General features: G+C 48.8%; 1 protein-coding gene and 6 non-coding genes across 9 annotated transcripts; 4 read left to right on the top strand and 3 right to left on the bottom strand.

The window, feature by feature from the left end:
• Positions 1–2,444: 2,444 nt before the first annotated feature.
• On the bottom strand, positions 2,445–2,517 carry Trnak-cuu (transfer RNA lysine (anticodon CUU)). The gene has a single exon. It is a non-coding gene; the product is annotated as a tRNA-Lys (tRNA).
• A 409-nt stretch (positions 2,518–2,926) lies between these two features.
• On the bottom strand, positions 2,927–2,998 carry Trnaa-ugc (transfer RNA alanine (anticodon UGC)). Its single transcript has one exon. It is a non-coding gene; the product is annotated as a tRNA-Ala (tRNA).
• Positions 2,999–5,264: 2,266 nt separating this feature from the next.
• Trim7 (tripartite motif containing 7) lies at positions 5,265–17,854 on the top strand. Of its 3 annotated transcripts, none has more exons than XM_048435919.3 (7): positions 5,277–6,220; positions 7,025–7,120; positions 11,827–12,057; positions 13,455–13,477; positions 13,969–14,084; positions 14,564–14,599; positions 16,320–17,854. In XM_048435919.3, exons 1-7 carry the CDS (start codon positions 5,702–5,704, stop codon positions 16,829–16,831), a joined length of 1,533 nt encoding a protein of 510 aa, XP_048291876.2. In that variant the 5' UTR covers positions 5,277–5,701; the 3' UTR covers positions 16,832–17,854. The 3 variants fall into 3 exon arrangements, with proteins under 3 accessions (XP_085551006.2, XP_048291876.2, XP_085551007.2); XM_085694881.2 differs by lacking the exon at positions 5,277–6,220 and adding an exon at positions 6,533–6,670; XM_085694880.2 differs by lacking the exon at positions 11,827–12,057 and having other exon boundaries at positions 5,265–6,220.
• Positions 17,855–20,709: 2,855 nt separating this feature from the next.
• On the top strand, positions 20,710–20,782 carry Trnat-ugu (transfer RNA threonine (anticodon UGU)). The gene has a single exon. It is a non-coding gene; the product is annotated as a tRNA-Thr (tRNA).
• Positions 20,783–23,192: 2,410 nt separating this feature from the next.
• Positions 23,193–23,264, top strand: Trnap-ugg (transfer RNA proline (anticodon UGG)). Its single transcript has one exon. It is a non-coding gene; the product is annotated as a tRNA-Pro (tRNA).
• A 279-nt stretch (positions 23,265–23,543) lies between these two features.
• Positions 23,544–23,616, top strand: Trnav-aac (transfer RNA valine (anticodon AAC)). Its single transcript has one exon. It is a non-coding gene; the product is annotated as a tRNA-Val (tRNA).
• Positions 23,617–23,894: 278 nt separating this feature from the next.
• On the bottom strand, positions 23,895–23,976 carry Trnal-aag (transfer RNA leucine (anticodon AAG)). The gene has a single exon. It is a non-coding gene; the product is annotated as a tRNA-Leu (tRNA).
• Positions 23,977–26,182: the final 2,206 nt, after the last annotated feature.

The following is a 26,182-nucleotide window of genomic DNA, read 5'->3' as shown; positions in this document are numbered from 1 at the left end:
ACTAGATTTTAATGTTTTCAACCATAACAAATTGAAGGTCACCAAATTTTCACACAGAAAGTGGGTGCTCCTTTCCCATTTACAGACTCCACCCTTCAGATCCGATCTCCAGTAACAGTGGGAAACTGGGGAGTCTCCCAGAACACCCAGAGATTTTAGTCCAACTTGTCTTATCTGACAAACAGTGGAGGGGTGGGTTAGTTTGGGTCGTCTTCCTGGCCACTCTTCCTGTTCCAGGCATTCCTGGAGAATTAGGCTGTTCTGGCTGACATTTTCTTCCTCAGAACAAGGGCACGTGACTGGCATGGTCTTGTGTCTGTGAGACTTGGACCCTTGCACAGATGTGACGCAGCAATGAAATCGTGAAGTGGACACTTGAGGACTCTTGTCCCTCTCTTGACCCAAGGCAGACCCTGGGAGAATGATCTCAGGTTAGGCAAAGGGGAATCAGTGACAGTCGAAGAAACTATGGGATTATTTTTAGAATAGTTAGATGACACACCCACAAATAAACTAAATGTGGTGATCATTTTCCATATCCAATAAGGCTGTTTTTATTATATGCGTATGAGTGTTTGCCAGCATGTATGTATGTGCACCACATGTATGTCAGTGCCCTTGGGTGCCAAAGGGGGTGTTGAATCTCCTTGTATTCCAGTTAAAGATGTGAGCTGTTGGGGCTGGAGAGATGGCTCAGCAATTAAAAGCCCTGGCTGCTCTTCCAGAGGTCCTGAGTTCAATTCCCAGCAACCACATGGTGGCTCACAACCATCTGTAATGAGATCTGGCGCCCTCCTCTGTCGTGCGGGAATATATGGAGGCAGAATGTTGTATACATAATAAATAAATAAATCTTTAAAAAAAAAAAAAAAAAGATGTGAGCTGTTAGTATGTGGTGCTGAGAACCAAACTCAGGCTTTTTTGATCATTTGGCTTGGTTTAGTTTTCGTTTTTCTTTTTTTCAAAACAAAGTCTCCGTGTGGGGATCAGGCTGGCCTTAAACTCAGAGACCCACCTACGTCTGACTCCTAAGTGTTGGGATTAAAGGCGTGCAGTCACTATGTCAGCCCAAACTCAGTTTTCTATAAGCACAGCAAGTGTTTCTAACCAGAGTGATCCGTCTTTTCTGCCCCTCCAGTAAAGCTTGTGAATAAAAAAAGAACACCCAAGTGGATGGTCCCTGCAGCAGCTGTGTGAGCCCCTGCTGCAGCGGAGTCAGGTTCAGCAATCAAGCCATGTGTTTTCTTCACCACCAGTCTTCTCCTTATAATCAATGTTCCAGTTACTAGGCTTGGAGTGAGTATTGTTTTTGTACCTTTGCATCTATGTATTAGTGGCATTAATTCTCAGAACTGAGATTGGCTGAGTTGGGGTTTATATGTAATTGTAATTTTATAGAAAATTTCCCATTTCTAGGTTGATGATCCTTCCCAGTCCCTCCCAAGACAAAAGGTGGAAGGAATCCAAATATCCAAAGGTAAATAGATGGATGAATAAAGAAACTGTGGTATATACCTGTAATCGAATGTTATTTGACCTTACTGGAAAGAAAATTTAATGCACACCACAACATCAATGAACCGAGAAGATGTTCTGTTCTGTGAGATAAGACAGTTAAAAGGCATGAATGTGTTTGGCTTAGTAGTGCCTGCCAGTAACCTCAGCACTCTGGAGTGCTCTTGGAAGATGGGACTCAGTAGAATCCTAAATTCAAAAGCGCTAGTAAAGATAATGGAATTCACAAAGACAGTGGAACGGCGTTCGCAGGGGTGGAGTAGTGGGGAGTTAGTGTTTGATTAAAACAGTTTTGTCAGGACAGATGGAAAAGGTCCACGAGGCCAGGCATGGTGGAGCACGCTGACTGGTTCACAGGCCGCTATGGTCAACAGAGCGAGTTCCAGGACAGTCAGTGCTACCTAGAGAAACCCTGTCTCGAAAAACCAAAAAAAAAAGCCAAACAACAACAACAACAAAAAAAAAAAAAAGAAAAAAGAAAGAAAGAAAAGAAAAGAAAAGAAAGAACGAGCTAACGAAGGAAGAAGAGAGAGAGAAAAAAAGAGAGAATAAAAAAAGGTCCTCTCACCTGAAAATGAAAAAAGCGGCACAGCAATGTGAACACGGAACTGTACAGTTGACATGCTTCAAATAAGAATCGGAGGTGTAACTCAATGGTAGAGCTCTGCGCATGCAAGGCCCAGAGTTTGATTTTTAAAAAGAAAATATGTATTAAGATGAAGGATTTCGAATATATTTTGCCAAAATAAAACTGAGTTCACGGGGCTCATGACCTTTGCAAGAGGGGTGGTAGATTGCCGGCCCACAAACGTTTCGACCACAAGTTTCCAGAGTGCCGAGTGCCGTTTGTATTTCGCGGAGGGCTGGAATGAAGACTGCTGAAATTTCATTTCAAACATCCGTCATCAAGTCTAAAAGATTCGGTCATGCGCCCAACGTGGGGCTCGAACCCACGACCCTGAGATTAAGAGTCTCATGCTCTACCGACTGAGCTAGCCGGGCGCTCCGCTGAACGGCTTTTCGTTTCTTCAGGCCTATGTTCGGAGAACAGTCGGAAGTTTGGGGCTGAAGGGAGAATTTGATAGAACCACCAAAGTTTGGACATTTTGAGCCGTGAGTTCCTGACCATCCTCCCTATTTAGTTCCATTTTCTGCTTACGTTTTTCTAACAAGATCAGGGATTTTTTTGGGGGGGTGGGGGATGGGGGAGGGAATAATTTACTCTCGAATGTTATCGGGAGTAGTTCCGAGTTGAGAAAAGTGAGCGAAGCGAAGCCCGCTACTGCCAACGACCTTTTCTAACGCGTGTCTCCACCATCTGGAGTTTTTCGCAGCTGTCGGCTTGCTCGTTCAATTTGTAAATTTAGCATGAGAAAAACAAAAACCTAGTATGCAAAATGTTGCCACCATCTGGAGATGCCGGGGATCGAACCCGGGGCCTCATACATGCAAAGCATGCGCTCTACCACTGAGCTACATCCCCATTCGCTCTCGAGGGCTTCTTAGAACTTCCCTAGTGATTGCATAACTGTCTGCGGACCGCAAATACTAGAGAGGCCGCGTCGCCGCGTGAGTTCCGGAGTCTTCCTCCGACCCTCACTAAAGAAGCTTTTCCTCCCGGAAAGATGCCCAAGCGCGGACAGATCCGAGACCAGAAACTGGGTAGAGGGTAGAAAAGGGGAATAAAAACCCCACTCATCAGGCGTTATGACAAAAAAGAACCACGACCCGAAAAAGAAGATACGTTTAGTTTGTGTAAACGCAAGATAATAGTAAAACATAAAATGTTTAAACAAAATAATGAAGTTAATTGCTCTAGATGCGGAAAGCCCATAGGAAATGGGCAAGTTTTCAAATGCTTGATTTTTTTTTCCCTTTAATTTCACAATTTAAACCTGTGTGTGATGGCCGGCAGGCTTCGTGGATAAGGTAACATTTGAAAGGAGACCCGGAGGAGGTGGGCAGTACACTCTACAGGTTTCTGCGAGGAGACAGATCAGCCGTGCGAGCCCAGGAGCTGGGCCGCTGGGATTCGACGCTGGTGCAGTTGTGTGTCTGCATAGCATTTGTAAGTCAATCATAACTAATAAAACCACTTCAGCATGGCATCCCCATGAATCAGTTGCCCTGCCCTCCGTCCACTGAAGAGGTCTTCGCCACATTCCATTGCATGCTGTGTATGGATGAAAAAAAAAACAAAACAAAACAGCAAAAGTATTGAGAGCTATAGTCCACAAAAATAACCTTTTTAAAAATCTGGGTCTCAGATAACTCAAGCTGACCTTCAACTGGCCATATAGCCAGAGATGACCTTGAATTCCGGATCCTCTGCCCTTCAATGCTATGATTACAGGTCTGCGCCACCAGGTCCAGCAAAAACACATCACTGAAGATCCCTGAAGTATTTACTCTGACTTGGTGCCGGTCCTGCTCACCACCTGCAGTTCTGTGCCCGAAGGTCGTGGCATTCCTTAGTCCCGGGACTCACTCGTTTCTTCAACTGACTTAAAGTTCCTTATCTTAAAAATGATTGTAGTTGAATTTGCAGAAAAATTAAAACGTTTCATGACGGAGGGGGAGAATCAAGCAGGAGCCATTACAGGAGTCTTTCCGACATGTAGTAATATCAAGAAGGCCCACAGGGCTACATTGTGGTCAACACCAAAAGTCATAGGAGATGATGAGGACAGGGAAGTGTAGCTGGGCACAAAGAGAAGGTGAGGTCTTCAGGTTATTGTGAGACTTTCAGATTTTATTGAGAGTTAGTAGCTATTCAGAGGGTGTAGACTGTGGAGGCATCAGCTCTAAAACGGTTCTCTAAGGTCAAAAAACTGGAAGCTCGGACATGGGCTTAAGCAGAAAGTCTTTCCTAGCCGGCAACTATACTGGACAGTTAGGATCCCGGTGTAGTAGGGAGCGTTTCTCAGCGTGACTCTAAGCACAAAACCATTTCTGGGCTGACATATACTTATGTCAGATAGCCAGAAACAGAACTACAGAAGCTAAAAAGCAAGGTCAGTACATTTTGGGAGTTTCCCAGAACTATATGGATTTTGACGGATGAAGCCTTTGTTTTAGTTTTGGCAGGCGCTGCCGTCTACGGTCTTCATGCCGAGTGAGTGTTACAGTCTGAATGGCACTTCCACCATGGAGTCAGTTGTGCGAAGGTCTGGGGCCCTGTTCTAAAAGCTCACAGGAGTGTTCAGACTGAGGTTCAGGGACTGAGCCAGGACAGGGAGTGGAGTGAGAAGCCGTAGAAACTAAGAAGAAAGTAGGAGACCATAGACTGGAGACAAGCAGGAATGTAGGGTCCTGACTGGCAAGGAGAAAATGCTCTCAGGAAGGACACTTTAGAGAGCAGGAGAGGTGAGTGAGGGCTGCACCTTCGGATCAGAATTGCATGAGTGGTGGGCGACGTTGACTAGAAAGGTTTGACAGGGGTAGAGGAAGTAGTCTGACCCTCGTGGCCTCCCAAGCGAAACGAGACAGGGAAGCAGTTCCAGAAAGGTCCACAGAACCCAGCTGGAGCGACAGAGAGGGGTTTTTTGTTTGTTTGTTTGGTTGGTTGGTTTTGTGTTTTTGGGAGGTAGTGGTGGAATAATATTGAATGAAATGAGAAAAAGTGATCGTATTACTTGTTCAGAATTAAAGGGGGAGAATTGTAAGAGATTTAGTTAACAAAAGTGGACAAAAGGCCGTCCCTGGGGCGAGGAAGTACAGCCAAATTCCAGACCCTAAGTTTAGCTCAGCGCAGTGCCAGGGCGAGTCGGTATGCGGGGAACAAGATACCTTGCCCCGGAGAGCCAGGCCTTTGCCCCTCTCCTGCCAGGTCAACCCAGGTCGACAAATGGGAGTGGAGTCCTGCTGGGCTTGTGCGCTCACCTGTCCCGGAGTGTCCTACTGCTGCCTGGGCCATACTGGGCGGTCTAGAGGGGCTGAGGAAGGGGGGGGGGGTCAATAGAAGGGAGATCGCCGGTTGGGGTGGTGGCTCTGGGAGCCCAGAGAAAGGGCACCACCTGCCTCCACTCCCAGCTGGGTGCACCCTCAGCTCAAGTCTCAGCTTGCCCGGTGTCGGCCCCGCCCTTTCTCACCCAGTGGGTACACGGGAGCCCGGCCCAGCTTGGAGTTACTGTCGAGCCCAGGGGCCTCCCCAGCGCCACAGGACTTGGATGTACCAAGGACACGGATGGCGACAGTGGGGCCGAGGACCGGGCCGAATGCAGGGGCCGAAGCGCTGGCGCTGGCGGCAGAGCTCCAAGGAGAGGCGACATGCTCTATCTGCCTAGAGTTTTTCCGGGAACCGGTGTCGGTGGAGTGCGGTCACAGCTTCTGCCGCGCCTGCATCATGCGCTGCTGGGAGCGTCCTGGAGCGGGGACCGGCACCGTGACCCGCACGCTGCCCTGCCCGCTGCCCTGCCCTCAGTGCCGCGAGCCCGCGCGCCCCAGCCAGCTGCGGCCCAACCGACAGCTGGCCGCGGTGGCCTCGCTACTTCGGCGCTTCAGCCTACCCCCGACAGTCACCGGGGAGTGCGGGACCCCTGCGGTGGCGGCCCGGACAGCGGCTGCCCGGTGCTCGCAACACGGAGAGTTGCTTAAGCTCTACTGCCAAGACGACGGACGTGCCATTTGCGTGGTGTGCGACCGCGCCCGCGAGCATCGTGCGCACGCCGTGCTGCCACTGGAGGAGGCGGTGCAGGAGGCCAAGGTGGGTGCAGGATCTTCTGGACCCCTGGCTCTACTCCAGCCCTCCCGGCTCTCCTGGCAGACAACAGGCAGGATGGCCTACAGCGAAACTCCTGTAGTGTCTCCTTTCTCTCATCCTAAATTGTGGTTTTCCAGGACACCCCTCATCTCCTCTGGTCCCTCAGAGCCCGCTGCTGCCTGGGGACAACCCCTGGGACTTGAAGATGTTCTTGTCTGTTACCAACCGTTGTTGTAACTCTGCCCAGGAGCAAAGTCTCTGTTTCCATGCCCACATATCCTCCGCCTTCACTTACTCCTTTCCTAGGGGCGTGGCGCTACTCAAAGTACCCGGTTCTTGGAGGACCACAACGGGGCTTCCAGGTTTATGTGGCTTGTCTCAAGAAGTCTGTGCTGTGGGAAGCCTCTGGGCACCTCCCCTTTGTCTGTCCCTTGCTGGATAACTGCACAAGAGGTGTGTGCACCCCCTAGCCTTTGCTGCTCTGTCCCTCTCCAGCCCACGTATGCTTTCTGTTGCTGGAGACAAGATGGGCTGAACCAGTATGGGAGTCTTGACCCAGCATAGACCATGTGGCTGATGACCTTGGGGAAGCGAGCTCCAGGGGCTTTGGAGAGCCTCTGTGTCTGCTCTGCACCGATAGACTTAGTTTGCACACATTCTATTCGCCCCACAGCCAGAGATGGTATCTATCCGGTCTCCTGCTCCCAAGAGCGAGCGGAACCTTGGCTTTCTCCCAGATGGCTCTAGGATGGCATATGAGAGGGTTTCCAGAATTCTCTTCCCACAGTATCTTTCTTTGTACCACAGGAGCTGCTGGACTCCAGGCTGAGGGCCTTGAAGAAAGAACTGGAAGAGTATGAAGTGTTCCGGTCCACCGAGGAGAGGGAGAGCAAGGAGCTTCTGGTGAGTCCAAGTGTGGGAGGTATAGTGTGTGTGTGTGTCTGTGTGTGTGTGTGTCTGTGTGTCTCTGTGTGTGTTGTTAAAACAGTAGAGTGGATTTCGGAAAGATAATATGGTATATACATCATGAAGGTTGACCATATAATTTACAATACAAACCAGAGCTTATGAAAGGGACCGTTACAATAATTTTTAGGATGCACAGTCATTCATAACAGGCCAATTAGGATTTTAGTAGCATCTTGTAACTGAATGCATTAATATTTCTTCACAGAAACATGTCATAATAAGTGAAAACAGGAATACAATAAGGAGACACATGTTATTAGCCTGAGGCATATTCTGCAAAGGAAAGAACTAACTCTGTAGACCAGGATGGCCTCGAACTCATAGAGAGCCACCTGCCTCTGCCTACCGAGTGCTGGGATTAAAGGTATGCGCCTCCAACACTTGGCAGAAAATGTTCACTTTCAAAGCTTTGCTTTAAGAACTAGAGTTAAGGGAGAAGATGGTGAGAAGGAATCAGAGTTGCTCCTGGCTACGGCAGAGGACAAGAGGCTTGGAATCTCCGGTGCTAGGAATTTTCTAGAGTCCAGCACCTGCACCTCCAATTCGAAAAGAAAGTAAAATAGGCCTTGTTTTGGTTACTATGGACAAATATGAGTCACTGTCATTTTTTTCTTTCTTTCTTTCTTTCTTTCTTTCTTTCTTTCTTTCCTTCTTTCTTCCTTTTCTGGGGGGGATTTTTGAGATAGGATTTTTCTGTAGCTTTGTAGTCTGTCCTGGAACAAGCTCTTGTAGACCAGGCTGGCCTCGAACTCACAGAGATCCTCCTGTCTCTCCCTCTTGAGTGCTGGGATCAAAGATGTATACCAACACTGTCATTTTCTACCTCAAAAATCAGCCCCTAGCTCAATAAACAGTGCTGAAAGAATGAAAGGAACCACTAGGGTCTTTTAGGGCAAAATCATTTGTTCATGAAGCCAGGAATAGAGGGAGAAGCTGGGAGGATCCTCTTATTTTTTAGAAACTTATAGATATTTATGCGCCAGTGTCTGCATGTGAAGGTAAGAGGGCAACTTTGGGTCAGTTCCTGCCCTCCACCTTGATGTAATCTCGGGATTGGACAGATTGCCAGGTTTATGAGCCAAGTGTCTCTTACCTGCTGAGATGTCTCACTAGCCCAAACTCCCTATTCTTTAGGTTAGGAAGGGAAAGACTTAGGATCTCAGATACCCAGCCTCCTCTCTGTTGCTATTGTTGTTTTATTTTGTTTGAGACAAGGTCTCTCTATATAGCCCTGGCTGTCTTGGAACTTGCTATGTAGGTTGGCCTCTAACCTACAGAGACCCACTCACTTCTCCCTCCCTAGTGCTAGGACTGAAGTTGTGTACCACCATGCTTGGCCCTCTCCTGACTGCTGTAATTTAGAAAAAGCAGCGTGTGAGAGAAAGACATCATGAGACAGAGTTCATGTGAGGGTGGTTTTGTTAAGGGGAAGTTACGTAAAAGGAGGGGAGGGGAGGGCAAGTCCGCCTCTGGGGACAGGAGTGGCAGAATAAAAAAGAAAAGGGGGCAGGAGACAGACAGACAGACAGATGGAGACAGAGAGAGAGATGGGAGGTGGGCAGGGCCCTTTTAAAAGAGGATGCAGTGAATGTGCATAGAAGGTGCTCTTAGTGGCTACAGCTGAGGACATATCCTGTCAGAACCCCAAGGTTAGGCCAGCACAGATGCCCGAATACTAACACCCTTAACTGAGTACCAACACCCTTAACTGAGTACCGACACCCTTAACTGATTTACGCCTTTGTTTCCCATTTGCTCATTCCCTTCCATTCCCAAAGCAAAGTTCATCCATTCAGACCTTTATTCCACAGCTGCAGGAGATAGGAGAAAGAGCTGGCTCTTCAACCTTTGTTTTCCATCTTTGACTAAGAGTACATTCTCTTCCCAGTCTCTGACCCACCTCCCCAGGGCATTGTTCAGCACCTTCCACCTCTGCCCTTTCCCAAACCCAACCTATCCAAACCAGGGCCTTTCATGGCCAAGCAAGTGCTCTACCAGGGAGCCAGGTGTCCCTCATTCTTCTTACCACACACCAGCAGCGGGCGAACCTGCCTCTGCTCTTCCACTAAACGGGAATTTCATAATTGTACATATCATGTGGGCTGGAAGGTGGGGGGGGGGTAGGAAGAGGAACTTACTCTCATCTGAAAAAATGCCATTACCCCAAGGGTCATCCAGTGATGATTGCAGGCATTTTGGTTGTCAGCACTGGGAGTGTCATTGGCACTTACCGGCAGGGCTCTTTAGGTGTTAAATAGTCCATAATACACAGGGAAGCCCCCACAGCCAGGAATTATCAGGCCCCCAATGTCAACAACAGCAAGACCGGGACACCTCTGTTTGCAGTCTTCTTGGTCCGTTATTCTGCTTTCTGCTGGTGTTGCACAGTATCATTAGCTGCATGCTTTTTAAGGATAGAGTGTGTCATGGTAAATAAAAAGAAAGGTGAAGTGGGTACCTTTCGGCGAGCCCTGCCAAAGTATGCCACTAAGCAAACATGTTTGGAGCAGCAGTGTTAGTGCAAGAGGATTATCGGAGGGAGGGGGTAGAGAGGAGGGGAGGGGGAGAGGATAACTGTGAAAGGCCATGTGGGGGCAAGAAGAGGAAGGAGAGGAGCAAGAGGCAAGAAAGACGGGAGAGCGAGCTGTGCCCCAGCAGACACTTTTAAGGGGTGCACTTGTCGCACAGCTGATGGTGAAAGACACCTGGCAACTGCTTTGGTGGCAGAGGCAGGATGCAGCTGTAGTCGCAACTAACAGAGTGTTGCTGGGTTAAGATAGCTCACACCTTTGACTCCAGCACTTGGGGGGCAGAGACAGAAGGTGATCTGTGAGTCTGAGGCCAGCCTGGTCTTCATAATGAATTCCAGAACAGCCAGGGCTATATAACAACAACCGTGAAAATTTAGTGTACAGGTCTGGAGGCTGGGAAGTCATCAGAAGGATGGTGCCAGTAGCTCCTCTGCACGGCTTGAGAACCTTCTTGCGGAACCATAACAAAACGAAGGGCATCACGTGACAAGACGGGGGGGGGGACTATGTTCTTAGGTTCTTCCCTTCCTCCTTACCTTACCCCACTCCAGTCTTTAAAGGTGGTGTCTCGTGTAGCCCAGGTTGGCCTGGAACTCGCTACGTAGCCCAGGCTGGCCTTATACTTGCGGAGACTCATCCTCCCGAGTGCTACAGGTACAGAAATTTAACCACCGACGCAGATGCAGAGAGTTGTTTTGATAAACACCTTTACTTGGGTTCTTCCCTGGGAGTCAATGTCATATAGTTAACAGAAGTACAGACCTTAGAGTCAGACCCCGCCGCTTTAGAATCTTGACTAACAAGTTCGAGGACGGGTCTTCCCCTCCTAAAATGGAATAAGAAGTGTGCTGACCTCACTGGGTCAGGGTGAATGAGATAAAGTGCTCCTTGCTGATGCTACTGTTCAATGTCTGATGATGGAAGTGAGGCAGGTGTGCTGTGGGAAGCCTCGGGAGCCACCATCTGAGCCCAGCGCTCCTGACCGCACCCTCTCACAGTCTCCTCTTCTGCTCATCTTTTCTTTCCTCTGTAATGGCCTGGGAGAGGACCTTGCCTAATTGAACTTGCCCTGTGGGGGACAGGATACTTCCTTGTTGATAGCCAGGCCGGTCCTTGTTTACTCTATTGGAATTTTGCTACACAAATAAGTGTGTGTAAAAAAAAAAAAAATTCAAGGAGTTCATCTACAAACATGAAAGATCCTGAATCCGACAAGGGAAAGACTAGAATATTAAGTTTGCACGGAGCATGCACTCAGTGCCAAGTGTGTGTGCTGTAACCTCTGTTAACACACTTTAGTTTCTTCTCCCCTGTACCTCCAGAGTTCTACATTTTCACCTTGCATTTCCATCAGAATTGAAACCAAAATAGTGCTTTAAAAAAACAGGGTTGGATAGCTGGGTGGGGTGGTCTTAAGGCATGCCTTTAATACTAGCCCTCTGAAGGCTGAGGCCAGCAGATCTCTGTGAGTTCAAGGCCAGCCTGGTCTACCAGGATTACACAGTGAGACCCTGTCTCTAACATATAAGGTAAAAGGGAATTAAATAAACACACAGAGGAAGAAGAAGCAACTTTTGATTTAATTCTCATGATGGAAGCTGCAGCTTGAGGTAGCTGTGGGGAGTTTGAAGTTGCCCTAAGGGGTGTAAATCCCGCGCGCCTTAAGAGATAACAGAGGACGTTTGTGACAGGGGAGAGGGGAGCAAGAGTTCAGGCTCTGGCTTGCACACAGTTGGGTTATTTTCATTAAGGGTGTGTACAGTATGCATGAGTGGGTGGGTGTGCCTCTGTTTCCCCAGTGAGGAGAAGCAACCCTGCCCTCGAGGATGCCTCCTTAAAGCTCCTATCTTAAATTAGGTGGTGGTGGTGCTCACCTTTAATTCCAGCACTCGGGAGGTAGAGGCAAGCTGAGTTCGAGGCCAGCCTGATCTACAAGAGCTAATTCCAGGACAGTCTCCAAAGCTACAGACAAACCCTGTCTCGATAAACAAAAGCAAAAACAAAAACAAACAAACAAATAAAAAAAATAAACCACACCGAACAAACAAAAAGCTTCTGCAGGTTCCTCCACCTCTAAATCGTGTGTGCCAACTTCTCTTCCCGAGACAGAAGCAGATGGAAGCAGAGAAAGAGAAGGTGGGGGCAGAATTCCAGGCACTGCGGGCCTTTCTGGTGGAGCAGGAGGGTCGGCTTCTAGGCCGACTGGAGGTGCTGTCCCGGGAAGTGACCCAGAAGCAGAATGAGAACCTGGCCCACCTCGACGGTGAGATCACTCAACTGTCCAAACTCAGCAGCCAGATCCAGGAGACAGCTCAGAAACCGGATCTAGACTTCCTCCAGGTGAGGCTGGCTCAGTCACGGCCTTGAGGCCTTTGCCCTAGGCCTTAGGAGAGGCTGCTGGAGAACAGTCGGACCCCAGGAGGAAGGAGATTGGAGAAAAGAACACTGGTTGGAAGGTTAAAAGGAATGTGATAAAACATTCATAGTTATCATTATAATTTACAATTTATTTTACATTAATTTGTATATTCACACTTGAGTCCAGTCTCAGAACACAATTCTTATCTTTGCTATCTGTAATTCGCTCTAATGTGCTCTATGCTATTCTATTTTATTAAAAAAGAGTTGGGGCTAACCAGGCAGTGGTGGTAGTGCATGCCTTTAATCTTTTAATCTCAGCATTTGGGAGGCAGAGGTTTGCCTGAGTTCAAGGCCAGCCTAGTTCACAAAGTGAGCCAGGACTGTTACACAGAGAAACCCTGTCTCAAAGAACAAAAACAAAACAAACAAAACAAGTTGGAGCTGGATAGGTGACTCAGCAGTTAACAGCACTTCCTAGTTCCCAAATGGTGACTCATCACCTGTAACTCTAGTTTTAGGGGATCTGGCACCCTCTTCTGGCTGCTGGGCACAGGTGGTGCACAGACATACACGCAGGCAAAACATCCATACATAAACATTTGTTTTCTGTTTTTGTTTTCCGGGACAGGGTTTCTCTGTGTAGTTTTGGAGCCTGTCCTGGTACTCTGCAGACCAGGTTAGCCTCGAACTCAGAGAGATCTTTTTGCCTCTCTCTCCGTGCGCCACCACTGCCTGGCTGGCTACATAAACATTTTTTTAAAAAAAAATAAATAATTAATTAGCCGGGCGATGGTGGTGCATGCCTTTAATCCCAGCACTTGGGAGGTAGAGGCAGGCAGGTCTTTATGAGTTCGAGGCCAGCCTGGTCTACAAGAGCTAGTTCCAGGACAGGCTCCAAAGCTACAGAGAAACCCTGTCTCGGAAAAAGAAAAAATAAATAATTAAAAATTAGTCACCAGGCCAGGCATAGTAGCACACACCTTTAACCCCAGCCCTCAGAAGGCAGAGGTAGGTAGATCGCTGTGAATTTGAGGCCAGCCTGGTCTACACAGTGAGTTCCAAAACAGCCAGGGCTAGACAGTGAAACCCTGTGGGGGGGGGGGTGATGACGACACACACAAAAGAAATAAGACACCGTGGCTTGTCGGGGGTGGTTAGTGGTAAACACTGACTCTTGTCTGGTAGCCCAGGGAGGATTTCACGAGAAAGGCTTTGCCTATCTGTGGCCAACGCTGAAGGGTACTCTGAGCTGACTTAACACAGTAGCCACCAAAGCTGGCAAGTAGTGCTGCCTGTGTTCAGGGGGCATGGCTTCTCAAAGGGGTAATGGGGGCTATACGATCACTGATTTGGTTTCCTTCCCCCTTTCCTTCCAGGAATTCAAAACCACACTAAGCAAGTGAGTGAACCTAACCACCCCTAGGTCTTCCCAAGCTCCTCTGCCCTCCCACCAAGCTTTCTCTTTTCATCCCAACATATCTCCCACCTCCTGACCCCTGGCTCCTACCTCCTTCCTTACCTGGGTACCTTTTGAGGCAAAGGCCCACCTACCTGGCTGTGGGAATTCCTGCATGAGGTTGGCTTTCCCTTCTCCTCCTACAGGAAGCAGCAGGGAGGATGGAGAGAAGGGATGGGGAGAGGGAGGGAGGGAGGAAAAGAGAGAATAAGACAGTCAGTTTGATGCTCTTCTCTTCGAAGGCAATTCTCCAGGCATGTAAGTCCCACCAGTCCACCTCCTTTATAAGGGTTGTGTTATCTCCCAAGAGTGCACAAGTTGGTAATCAAGCCTCGAGGATTACACGTGTCTAAACTATATCGCCAGCCTAATTGCCAGAGGGCAGCAGAGTGGGCTGGTGTTCTTGGGACTTCCTCGGGGGCCTTGTCCTGCAGGTGCAGCAGCGTGCCTGGCTCCAAGCCAACCACAGTGTCATCTGAGATGAAAAATAAGGTGTGGAACGTCTCCCTCAAGAGTTTCGTCTTGAAAGGATTGCTGAAGAAGTTCAAAGGTATGGGACCTGGGTGTGGGCTGGGCCATACAGTGTTGGGTAGAGGGGGTGTGCTCCTGGTAGGTACATGGGACCTACAGATATGTCTTTCTTGAACTGCGAAGAAGGAGACAGGAGGTGGGACGCACCGAAGCCAGACTGTGGGATGGGAAGGCACCGATGACAAAGCCATCTGTGTTTCACCCCAAGGCCTTCTGCTCCCGATGGGGACAGATTAGAAGGGTAATGGGGGCAGGAAGAAGGCTAAAGGGGGAGATGCCAGGTCAGACCGGTTCTAGAGGGAGAAGGGGAAGTGGTGGAGCTAGGACACTTGGGGGGGGGGTCCCTCCTCCCTGTGTTCCCATCTTGGTTCGCTACATCCAACTCTTGGTGTCTTGAGTATCTGAAGTTAGGTGGGCTCTCGGTGTGTGGGAGAGGAGTCTTCCTGGCCAGGCAGACTCCCATGCTGTGCCCATTCGCTCTGCTTTGTTTCTCTGTAGAGGATCTTCAGGGAGAGCTGGAGAAAGAGGAGAAAGGTAAGAAGGACCCTTGCGACTGTGAGTATAAGGCTGGCCAGGTGGGGAACCTGCTCCCTGCCAGAGGCTGTCTCTCCGGGCTTTGCAAGTGGTTGTCTCTGTCTTCCCATCCATGACAGTGACTATCACTCTGCCCCCATCCTAATCCTTGTTTGACCTCTTTGAACCCTCAGGTGCCAATGGGGCCCATTGCTCCACAAGCCATGAGTGGTCAGGGTGAGGAATGATTTGGCCTCAGGTTGCTTGGGATAGAGAAATCTTCTCAATCTCTTGGAGATTGTGTGTGGGACTGGGGGGGACAGTGGAAACAAAGGGAGACTGCAGAGATCTGGGAGGGGGCGTTGATCCAACACTGAAGGGAGGGATGCATGTGCAGAGTACCTGGGTAGGATCCTGTAATGGCCCCTCTCCCTCTCTCTATACCCTCAGCCTCAGTGGCCTTCAAGGTATTTAACTTCATTGCACATCACGGCCTTGGCTTATCGTGCAACCACACACACTCCTTGCTACTTGTGGAGTGCGCCAACCACACAGGAACTTCAGGACCTTTGCATGGCAATGGCCATCCTTCAGTCAGAGTTAAGCTTCCCTGTCATATGGCTGATTTCCTCACTCACTTCAGATCTTTGCTCTAACGTACCCTTCCCGGGAGGCATTCCCGGCTACTGTCAATGAAATTACAATTTGCTCTCAAGTTAGATCTCTTACCTTCTGCAGATCACACACTGCCTTTCTCACACAACTGGGAAGGGAGCAACAATCAGGCAAGGTTGTTCACCTGCCTTGATCTCTCTAGTATTCCAGAGTGTCCTGGTCACTGTTTTATTTCTGTGAGGAGACACTAGGACCAATGTAACTCCTATAAAGGAAAACATTTAATTGGGGCTTGCCTTTATAGAGGGTTAGTTTATGATCATCATGACTGAAAATGGACAGGCACAGTTCAGTAGCAGTAGCTGAGAGCTTTGCATCCTGTTCGGTAGGCAGCAGGCAGAAAGGGAGAGAGAAAGACTCTGGGCCTGGCGTGGGGTTTTGAAACCTCAAAGCCTAACCTTAGTGACATACTTCCTCCAACAAGGCCACACCTGCTGATCCTTCCCAAACAGTTCTACTTTCTAGTGACTAAGCATTCAAATATATGAGCCCATCTGTCTTCAACTGCCAATTGGTGAACATTTTCTTCACCCTGGCTATATGTTCAGTTTTACAACAGAGCAAGGATGGTATTTCCACAAATGTCTCAGAATATGTTACCTCTAAAGACACAGACTTCTTAAGACAGGAACACACTGTATAGCCCTGGCTCTCCTAAAAAACAGAATCATCACACCTAGAGAACGTGATACTTCTTTCTTGTGTCTAATTGTCAGATTTCTGCAGTTGTCTTTGTTTTGAGACAAGGCTCTTCTGCCTCTACCTCCTGAGCTCAGGTCTTCTCTACCACCCCAGCTCCACAACTATCTTTGACATCAGATTTGTTGTCCGCTCAAATTGAGATCCAAATCAGGCCCACCGTATTTCTTAGATTTTATGAGTTTGTTAAAAATTTTAATACGTGTTTGTTAAATTGAAGAAAGAGATAAAGAAGAAAGAGGAAAGTTAAATAGCTAAGGTGGAGGGAGGAGGGAAGACCAGGAGATAAGAAGGTAATGTGCTCTGAGTGTGTCTGTACTGTGAAAGTCACGCTGTTGGAGACCTCTTTCCCTTTCTCTATCCTCAGTGGAACTCACTTTGGACCCTGACACAGCCAACGCCCGCCTCATCTTGTCCCTGGATCTAAAGAGCGTGCGCCTGGGACAGCGTGCCCAGGACTTGCCTAATCATCCCCGCCGCTTTGATACCAACACCCGCGTTTTGGCGTCCTGTGGTTTCTCCTCAGGGCGACATCACTGGGAGGTGGAAGTGGGCTCCAAGGATGGCTGGGCCTTCGGTGTGGCCCGCGAGAGCGTGCGTCGCAAGGGCCTCACGCCCTTTACCCCCGAGGAGGGCGTCTGGGCAATGCAACTCAACAATGGGCAATACTGGGCTGTGACCAGCCCTGAGAGGACGCCCCTCAACTGTGGACATCTGTCGCGGGTGAGGGTGGCTCTGGACCTGGAGGTGGGGGCGGTGTCCTTCTATGCAGTGGAGGACATGCGCCACCTCTACACCTTCCGAGTCAACTTCCAGGAGCGAGTGTTCCCCCTTTTCTCCGTTTGCTCCACTGGCACCTACTTGCGAATCTGGCCTTGAAGAGCTGTCTTGGGCTTCCTTGGAGGAGCCAGGGCAGCCGCGGAGGGAACTCTCCTCTGTAAGACAGAGGTGCTCCATCTTGGACCTTTCCTCCACACCCCTGACCCAGGCTAGAGGACTGTCATAGAGCACAACAGAGTCGCTAAAAGCTGACCGGACCGAGGAGAGACGCGCTGTGGGGTAACCGCAAAGGGAAGAGATGCCTCGGACCCTTGGCGCCTGCTCCCTTCCTGTAATGTTCCTGCTCTTTGTATCTGAACTGTGGAGAGGTGGTGGCCCACTCGGACAAATGCCCAGCTCTTAACAAGGGTGCTTCAAACCCCATGAGCTTACTACCTTGATTTAGAAGGGTCCCTGTGCGCACAGAACAGTGTCAAAGACTGGTACCCTTGCAAAAGGGTGTGCTTTGGCCCCGGACCCATCGGGTTATTAGTTTACATTCGTGGCAGCTGCAGGCTCTGCCTGGAGAGGTCATTGAGTCCTCCTGATCCAGCTGGCCAGGCTGGGCTGTTTATTTAGGGAGGAACGTTGTAGCTCCCGGCTCAGAAGCCAGTCTGACTAGATCTGGAAGGAAACTCTTGACCTATGTGTGAGGCCTGAACGACGGCGTACACGTATGTACGTGCATTGCTGCATTGCTGTTTTCCAGCACTCCTTAGCTTGATGTCCTTGAACACAGTGACTGGCGACGTGTGGTCACAGGTGCCTTAAGCTTCACGGTTTCCATCGGTGTATATCTCCTTTGGGTAAAGAGAGCAAAAGGTTCTGCAATTGTGAAACACAGGTTGATATTTAGGAGTTTTCAGGTGGCAGCTAGCACGGTGTAGAGATGCACATGGCATCAACACAGTCCTGCCGAACCCTCTCGGGAGAGGACTGCTGTGCCTCTTTGCCAGGAAGAGGGTTAAGCACCCGGGCAAGCCTCCTTATCTTATCTTTCTTGCTGGAAAGGCAGCAGTGTTCCCTGCTTCACACTCCCTTGGGAAGCTGCAGAGTGGATGGAAATACAGATTTTTGAACACATTTCTTGGAGTGGTTGGTCTTATTCTGTTTTGACTGCAGACGGATATGCCTGAGCAACGATTTCAGCTAGTGTCATGTGTTTGAGGTGTGTGAGCTCGTGCGCTTGTATCTCAGATTTGGGATGAGGGTTTTGGAGGGGGCATTCATGAACAGCTGTATAGGGGTTAGCTGTTGCAAACATGGCTTCCCACTTACTGTGAAATCATGAGGAACAGAGTTGGGATCCCAGCACCCATATAGCAGGCAGCGAGCTCTGTAAATATTTAGGTCTCTAGCTTCAAGGGATACTGTGATGTCCTCTTTTAGTCTTTGTATGCACACCCCAGAATCAGTGCACACATGTCCATATACATTCACACACACACACACACACACACACACAAACACACAATTTCACTTCAAAGGGAATAAAAGACAATCTATTCTGGTTTGGGGACATGACAGCCAGCCCTAACCTGATAGTGAAAGACCCCCAATATGGGGAGACTCTCACTCAAGTCTCAGGATAACACGACCCCCCCAGTAACTCACGAGAGACCATCCTTGCTGCAATCACATGAGGTTTAATCGATGGGAACCAGTGCACTGGGGCTGAGACTCATAACCCATGCAGGGGAGGAGTTCGACCCCCGAGTAGCTGGGAGAAGGGGTTTTTAAGGGAAGAAACCACAGCCCAGTAATCTGAAAGGGGTAGGGAGGTCCAGTGATGATCACAAGGGGGCAACTCCCTGTTCCTCAAGGTTATTCAAGATTATAATCAGCTAGTTCTTGAAACACAGTACCCCAAAAATACCAATGATAATCACAAGGGGGAAACTCCCTGTTTCTCAAGATTATTCTCAAGATTACAATCTAACTTTATCTTCAGCTAGTTCCTGAAACACTGAACCGGCTAATCCTAGATTTTTGATTCTTCCCTCCCTGCTTAGATTTTTGGCTCTATTTTTTCCTGCTAGGGGGATCTGGATTTATCCAGGTCTTTCCACAGCACTGTGTTATGTTATTGCCTGCCCTATCCCAGTCAACTAGCACACTTCCTCCAGGTTGATCAAATCTGTGTAATAATTTATACATCACTCCCCAAATGTTTAGGGGAGTTATCTTTAGTGCTGGGTAAAGAAACTTAATAAGGTCCCAGGCACCCCTTAAGGGCTGCTGACATTTACCCTGGAATGCCTGTGAGACCCCAGTGACCTGCAGGTGAGATAATTTTAGGATAGTGACGTCCCCGCTCTCTGCTTTTATGAACTCGCTTATCTTAGCTGTGGGACTGGAGTGGAGCGGCCTTCCTGTGACTACACAATGGGAAAGAGAAACAGCAGAGGGGAGAGAAGCGATTTCGCATCCAGCTGCGGAGTCCATGAACGTTGTCATGGACACTTTGGGTATCCCCTTTATAAGCCCCTCCCCCCTTAGGTCTCTACAGCACATCGTACTGTTTGGCTCGAAGGCTGCTGTCCTTCTGCTAGCAGTAAGGACAAATTCATTTAATCTAAATGGAGCCTGTCTTCAGTCTTTACCAGTGGATCGGAATGCCACAACACGACTCAAGTACAAGTGACTATGTCCTGGGGACAGATTTAGATAACTCCAAATACCAGGTTTCATGACTCCTTTAAAGATGAGGTCTCACTCTGTATCTTTGGCTAGCCTGGAACTCTCTTTATGTGGACTAGACTGGCCTTGGACTCACAGATCTGGGATTAAAGGCATCTGCCAATCATACTCAGTTTATATGGTTCTTCGATGACTGCAATTTTCTTTGCATCATTTAATAACTGTTTAGAAGGACAAAGTATTACATGTCCCAGGAAGTGGGATGTTGGGTATAGGTAGGTATCCTGTGGACATGTGAGGCCAGGATTAGGGATTGTGGGTAGCTACTGTCTGTATGCATATGTGATTGTGTCTGTCAGTGAATGGTACTTAGAGCATAATTACAGATTTCTGTATAATGGCTGTAATGGAACAACGGTTACTGCGACAATTATTTGGCTACAGGGAAAATTGGTGACTTGGCTGCCCGCTCACACGAGACTTTGGGTGCCTCTCCCTCTCATCTCTTGGGCGTCATCGGACTTCTAAGATTATTGGGTCTCTGAGAAAAACTGGCCCTAAGACATCCTTCGTTCTCCACCGTTAGTCCTAGACCCGAGAAACCCAGGATTCCACATCTTCACAGATGCACTCAGATGAAGGGTGCCCAGGGGCTGCCTCGGGCTTGTACAGCTAGTGGCTTTTGAGCCACGGCAGGCTACGGCAGGCTAGCCACTAGGGACTGTGGACTACAGTCACTGCTTTTAATATTCTCTCAGATTATGACTCCTGTCCTCCCCTAGACCCTCATCTTCTCTGTCCTCCGCTCAGGGAGCCCTTAGGGACCCTGACAAACTCGTTCATTGATGGCTTTAAGATGTACCCTTAAGGGTTAGTTGTCCTTTTCCAATTTGCGTGTGAGTCTCCCCGCCCCCGTGTTCTCCACTCAGCACCCCGGAATGGTCACTACCCAGCCCGTCTCAGGTACCACCCTAACATCTCTGACTTTGTGGACAGTTTCACCAGCACCGTCCACTTGAATCCTTGGTCACAAGTCCCCTTCCCGCTTCTCTGGCGGCCCAATGCCCTTCTCACAGCGGCTGTCGCAGGAGGGACACTCCTTTCCCGCCCGCAGGCACTTCGTGTTTGTGTTCCTCCCTTATCTGGCCTTGTGGGCGGTGCAGTCGGGTCTGTTGCTGCAACTCGATTGAAAGACAAAGTTCTACTTTCATCACTATCTAACTTGGCATTGCATTCTGCGGCAGAGCGATGATGGTGACAGTGTTAACTGCTTGTGCGCAGAAACCGCCCTCGTGGTTGGCTCCATAGCTCAGGGGTTAGAGCACTGGTCTTGTAAACCAGGGGTCGCGAGTTCAAATCTCGCTGGGGCCTACGACACTTTCATTTTTAGCTGCTTCCCAGAACCTGAACAAAACTGAAATCACCGGTGGGGAGCTAGGTTCTGGCCGTGATACTTTTGTTGCTTTTCTTCGTGAGCTAGGTTCTGGCGGTGATACTTTTGTTGCTTTTCTTCTCACGTAGTCACAGCCCACAGCTAAATTCCTGCATCCTCTCTTGAAATCAGACCCACAGGGAATTTCCCCACGAAGTCCCCGCGTCCAGCGCTCTTTCTCCGCTGTTCCCCCTCGGCATGCTCTCGGTGAGGCCACCCCCAACCTCCTGTCACCCCATCCGTTTTAATGGCTCGATCCCACTTCCCCTTTCCGGATGGAGAGCGCGGCTCCATAGCGCCTCTTCGCCTCCGGGCGCCAGCGTCCGGATCCCCCGCAGCCGGACCCTAGGTCGGCGCCTCTGGTTGACCGCCAGGGCGGGGTGTCTCGGGGCTGCAGGTCCCTGTCGCCCCCGTGTGGAATCACAGAAAGGCAAATGCAAATGACCGCTCACTTTCCTCACCTGTGGGCCCAACGACTAACTTTTGTCATTTTCACTCAATATTTTAAGAAAAAAAAAATAGAACCAATTATGCTCGTTGGCTTGTACAGTGCATAGAATGAGCGTAAATCCTCAGTAAATCTAGAGTGTTTGCCAAGCAAGGGCCAGGGCCAAGCTGCTGTAAGAATTTCCCTGCCGAGACACGAATAAATGTGTGTTCACTTTAGATAGGGAATTAGGAAAGAACAAACAAAAGATTCTACTTATGTCTAGTTTGGCGAACTTGCTAGCTAGACTTATGTCAAATTGACGCATAAACAAAAGTTATCTGAAAAGAGGGAACCGTAATTGAGAAAATGCCTTCATAATATCCGGCTGAAAGGCATTTTCCTAATTAGTTATTAGGAAAATTAGTTATCAGGGAGGGCCTAGCCCGTTGTGGGTGCTGCCATCCCTGGACTGCTGGTCCTGGGTTCTGTAAGAAAACAGGCTGAGCAAAGCCATGGGGAACAAGCCGCCAAGCGGCTCCCCTCCACTGCCTGAGCCCCAGCTCCTGCCACCAGGGTCCGGTCCTTTTTGAGCTCCGGTCTTCCTTCAGCGATGAGCAGTGCTGTGGAAGCCTAAGCCGAACAAACCCTTTCCTCTCCGAGTTCCTTTTTGGTTATGGTGTTTCATAGAAACCCCAAGACAGCGAACCTATGTATGAGCTTATTCCTTCGAGGACTCTGGGTGCAGGGTTATTTGCAGGAATATAGGTGATTCAAAACCATCTCTGAAAAGCCCGCCTCAACAAGGACAGTTGACTCGCGAAGGTTGCATCCAGGAGCTCCCTGCTGGACTCGCAGGCTGCCCCACCGAGTGGGCCTTGGGGTGAGTTTCCTGTCGGTATCAAGGGCGTGGGACACCGATTCCCACTCACCCCCCCACCACTCTCCGCCCTCATCGCCTCCCCCTCCAGCCGCCACCCTGGTGTTCGCTAGAGGTTTTTTCCGCTCTCGTGTGCTGGGGGAAAATTCTGTTTTTGAGTCCTGACCACCTGTTACAACCCCCTCGGGGCCTTTCCGAGCGAGGTTCCCTTCGGCTGGAGAATGGGTACCAGCCGGGAAAGCAACACTGTCTCCAGATCCCTAAATCTCCTGGGTTGTCTACTGTTTCCTCTGAATAGAGAGATTCGCTGTCGGTGGGAGAAAGGAGGCTGGTAAAATTAGTGAGCTAACGAAATTAGTTAAGACTCGGAAATGAGTGACAGGCCCTGAAAACTCAGAGAGTTCCCAGAAGCACACAACCTCTCTTCCTGAGGCTAGAGAGGCTGTAATCAATTGCTGGCTAGAAGAAAGGGACTCCGGTGGGGCAGCCTGCGAGTCCAGCGGGGAGCTCCTGGATGCAACCTTCGCGAGTCAACTGTCCTTGCTGGGGTGGGCTTTTCAGAGATGGTTTTGAATCACCTATATTCCCGCAAATAACCCTGCACCCAGAGTCCTGCTTTCTTATAGAACCCAGGACCAGCAGTTCAGGGATGGCAGCACCCACAACGGGCTGGTTGCCTCTCTCCAACTCCAGCCAGCTCTGACGTCCTCCAGGCTCCGCATTCTCCAGAACTTTCGTGCCTGGCCGCAGCAACGCCTCAGTTAAGCACATTTGAGAGAGGGCGCCCAAACCTCTGCAGTCAAAGAATGCTCCTGCCTCCCAACTCTGGATCCAGTTCTCAAAAGGGCCAAGAGTCTGAAGATTGACGCAGCAGTTAGCTGTGGCTGAGTTTGGAGCTGGACGAAAGGTTAAACTGCAATAAATATGTTTAGGGAAGTATTAAATCTTGAAGATTTTATCAAATTGCCAAAAACTTTCATTACGTTGATAAATAGTTCACATACAGTACGAATATGTATTGGTCAAGCGTACTACTTCAGCTGGCTCGTTGGTCTAGGGGTATGATTCTCGCTTTGGGTGCGAGAGGTCCCGGGTTCAAATCCCGGACGAGCCCATATAGTTTTTGCTTTTCTTAATAGTTTTGGTTTTGAGTTGTGTTTAGGGGCTCACCGCCAAGATTTCCGGGGATTCTGGGAATCTGAAACCTTAGATGAAAAAATACACGAGATGCCCAGGAATTCACGATTTGGGTTAAGAGTCTGAGTGCAGAGCTTCGGGTAGATACGTCTCTGCATACGTAAAATTTCCAGTCATAAACATCAAACTACTTCGTGCAACGCTGAAGTACTTATTACTGGCAATAACAAACTTACAGAGCGCTGGTAAGCTGTGCGTTTCCGTAGTGTAGTGGTTATCACGTTCGCCTAACACGCGAAAGGTCCCCGGTTTGAAACCGGGCGGAAACAAGGCTAAAGCGCCTATTTTTCTCTACTTCTTAAAAACCTGGGGGAAGGAAATGAAAAAAAAACAAAATCGTAAATTTGTGTTTTTTGAGAATTACCTTCAACGGTTTAATGACACATTCGGAATCCTAACACCTATTTTGTTGTTCTCAACGGTAGCGGCCTTTCCAAATGGGTTGGTCTACTGCGCCACCTGCTGTCAATCAGAATTCCAGATTTTGAATAAACCGATACTAAATGGCGCTCTTTGTCTTAAAAAAAAAAAAAGTATCAAAACATCATGGCAGCGGTGGGATTCGAACCCACGCCCCCGAAGAGACTGGAGCCTTAATCCAGCGCCTTAGACCGCTCGGCCACGCTACCTTGACACACAGTCTCTCAAACTGTTTCTATTCGGTCCTTATTCACCCCGGGGGTCTCTGCTGCAGAGAGTCTACGCGCTGCAAAATTGTGCAGTCTGCGGGTTGGTCCGGCCACCCATCCTGGAAATCTGCTTCACCTGCACCCGGACAGAATTCAACGTGCGCAGACTTCAAGATCTGACTTTCTGAAGGCACTCAAGAATCTGTCACCTCGTTGACATTTGGCAAATGGCCTCGAGTATAGAGGGAGCCAAGGCACTGTTTGTACTCGAAAGACCACATCTGTAGATTGCTTTGATTTTTTTTTGGGGGGGGGAAATCCTACATTCTCATTTAAAAAATTCATAGCTTCTTTTTCTTTCTGATGCATGGGATCATGGCGGCCACAAATTAGGGCCATCTGTCTTAATTAGGGTTCTACTCTTTAAACAGGTTTCCCAGTGGGAGGCACCGGTTTTGAAAGACTTTTCTCAAAACTCGATTGCTTGCACACTGTTCATCCCCCTCCCCAGAATAACGAAAATCAGTTGTTTTTTTTTTTTTTTTAAAATAGCAAGATTTAGGAAAATTTACAGAAGAATTCTGGAAACCCACGACCTGGAATAGACGGAGCCTTCGTTTTGCTGTGGTTGATTTCCCCTGCCCTGGGATGTCTGTCTCTTTACTTGGGATTTTCTTGTAGACTTAGGTTTGAATTTCGCTTTTTAAGTTTAGATTTTTATTTTAATGAATTTTTCTAAACCCCATTTGAATGGCCGAGTGAGTTTTAGAAAATGAATTCCCCCTCCAATCCCACCCCACTGCCACCCCCACAAAGAAAGTCACATTTTCCTGATTCATTTCTCCACAGATGGACAGTTGCAGACGGAATGAAAGGCCCAGAAACAGCCCGCTCAGATATCTGTGGCTCACGGCTGTGCTAGATTCCCTTTTCCCTTCCACTGGGTTCTCCTGAGGTCCAACCTTCAGCGTTCCGCGCGTGAAATCATGCTGTCGCTACGTCCCAACCAGCTTCCCTCACTTTTTCTCTTACTCAGGAAATAGTGTCGGCGTACTCCTGTCTGTCACACGCGCCTCCTGGGTGACCCTACATAGACGACTTCATTGACACTGTCAACTCCCTCCAGAATTGTCACCAGACTCTTCCGAGGAGTCCCGCAGACACTCTGGCCTTCCGGAAGAAAGGCATTATAAGCCCGCTAGCCAATCTCAAAGGGGCGCACGGTCAAAGTGCAGAACTCCCTGCGAAATAAAACAGAAGAGCCACTCAGGCGGGTGCTAGAGAACCAGGGGGTGGCGGCCAGGAATCCTAAGTGAGCTATTGGTCTCACTCTCCGGAGGCTCTGGGAACCTGTGAACTCCTTTGAAGCACGGACACACATTTTGCCTCTTCTCTTGCCTGAGAGCAATGGTTCTCAACTTTCCCAGTGCTTGAGACCCTTTAAAATACAGTTCCTCATGCTGTGGTGACTCCCAACCAAAAAATCATTTCGTTGCTGCTTCATAACTGTACATTTGCAACTATGAATTGTAACGTTAATATCTCTATTTCCTCATGGTCTTTTGGGGTCATGACCCACAGGTCGAGAACCGCTGCCTTAGACTGTGCTGAGACAGATGTATGAGAAGGTTTAATTGCTTCTATCTCTGTTTTTGTAGATGGCTTGTGGGTAACCTCCTAGCCCAATGCTCCTTTCTATAAAACACAGACAATCACATTTCACACGAATGTATTCTTTGTTATGTTCATGCAACGGTCGTGCCAAAACCCTAAAGCTCTTCAATCACATTAATATATTTGGTTCCTGCTTGTAGCTTTTTACCAAATTCTGCCAGTTCTGTAACATTCTAGTTTGTAACAGGCACTGTGGCATTCATGGTAGTCCAAACTATTCAGGAGGCTGAGGCAAGAGAATTGCCTGAGCCTGGGAGTTTGAGATCAACATTGGCTAAACAGCAAGATAAGGTCTCGGAAAAAAAAAATAAAACAAAAAACACAACAACACCTATAAATCAAATGTCTTCAGAGGTATTTGAATTCAAATGGCCACAAACATCCTAGTGTTTAGGCTTAGGCTGTTGGCGCCATCTTCTGTCAATAGTTGGTTATTGCAACGTCTTCACCCATAGTTGGAACAGAGTCTCTTGTTTTTGAGACAAGGTTTCTCTCCATAGCCCTGGTTGTTCTAGAACTCACTCTGTAGACC

The sequence above is a fragment of the Myodes glareolus genome, chromosome 9, assembly GCF_982192425.1.
Source record: "Myodes glareolus chromosome 9, mMyoGla1.1, whole genome shotgun sequence".
Lineage (NCBI taxonomy): Eukaryota > Metazoa > Chordata > Mammalia > Rodentia > Cricetidae > Myodes > Myodes glareolus.
This window is presented reverse-complemented; position numbering and strand designations above follow the sequence as displayed.

Coding starts and splice junctions, on each gene's coding strand:
- Trim7 (XM_048435919.3), top strand. CDS start 5,702: ATGGCGACAGTGGGGCCGAGGACCGGGCCGAATGCAGGGGCCGAAGCG. Junction 14,085..14,563: donor ATTGCTGAAGAAGTTCAAAG/GTATGGGACCTG, acceptor GTTTCTCTGTAG/AGGATCTTCAGGGAGAGCTG. Junction 14,600..16,319: donor GCTGGAGAAAGAGGAGAAAG/GTAAGAAGGACC, acceptor CTCTATCCTCAG/TGGAACTCACTTTGGACCCT.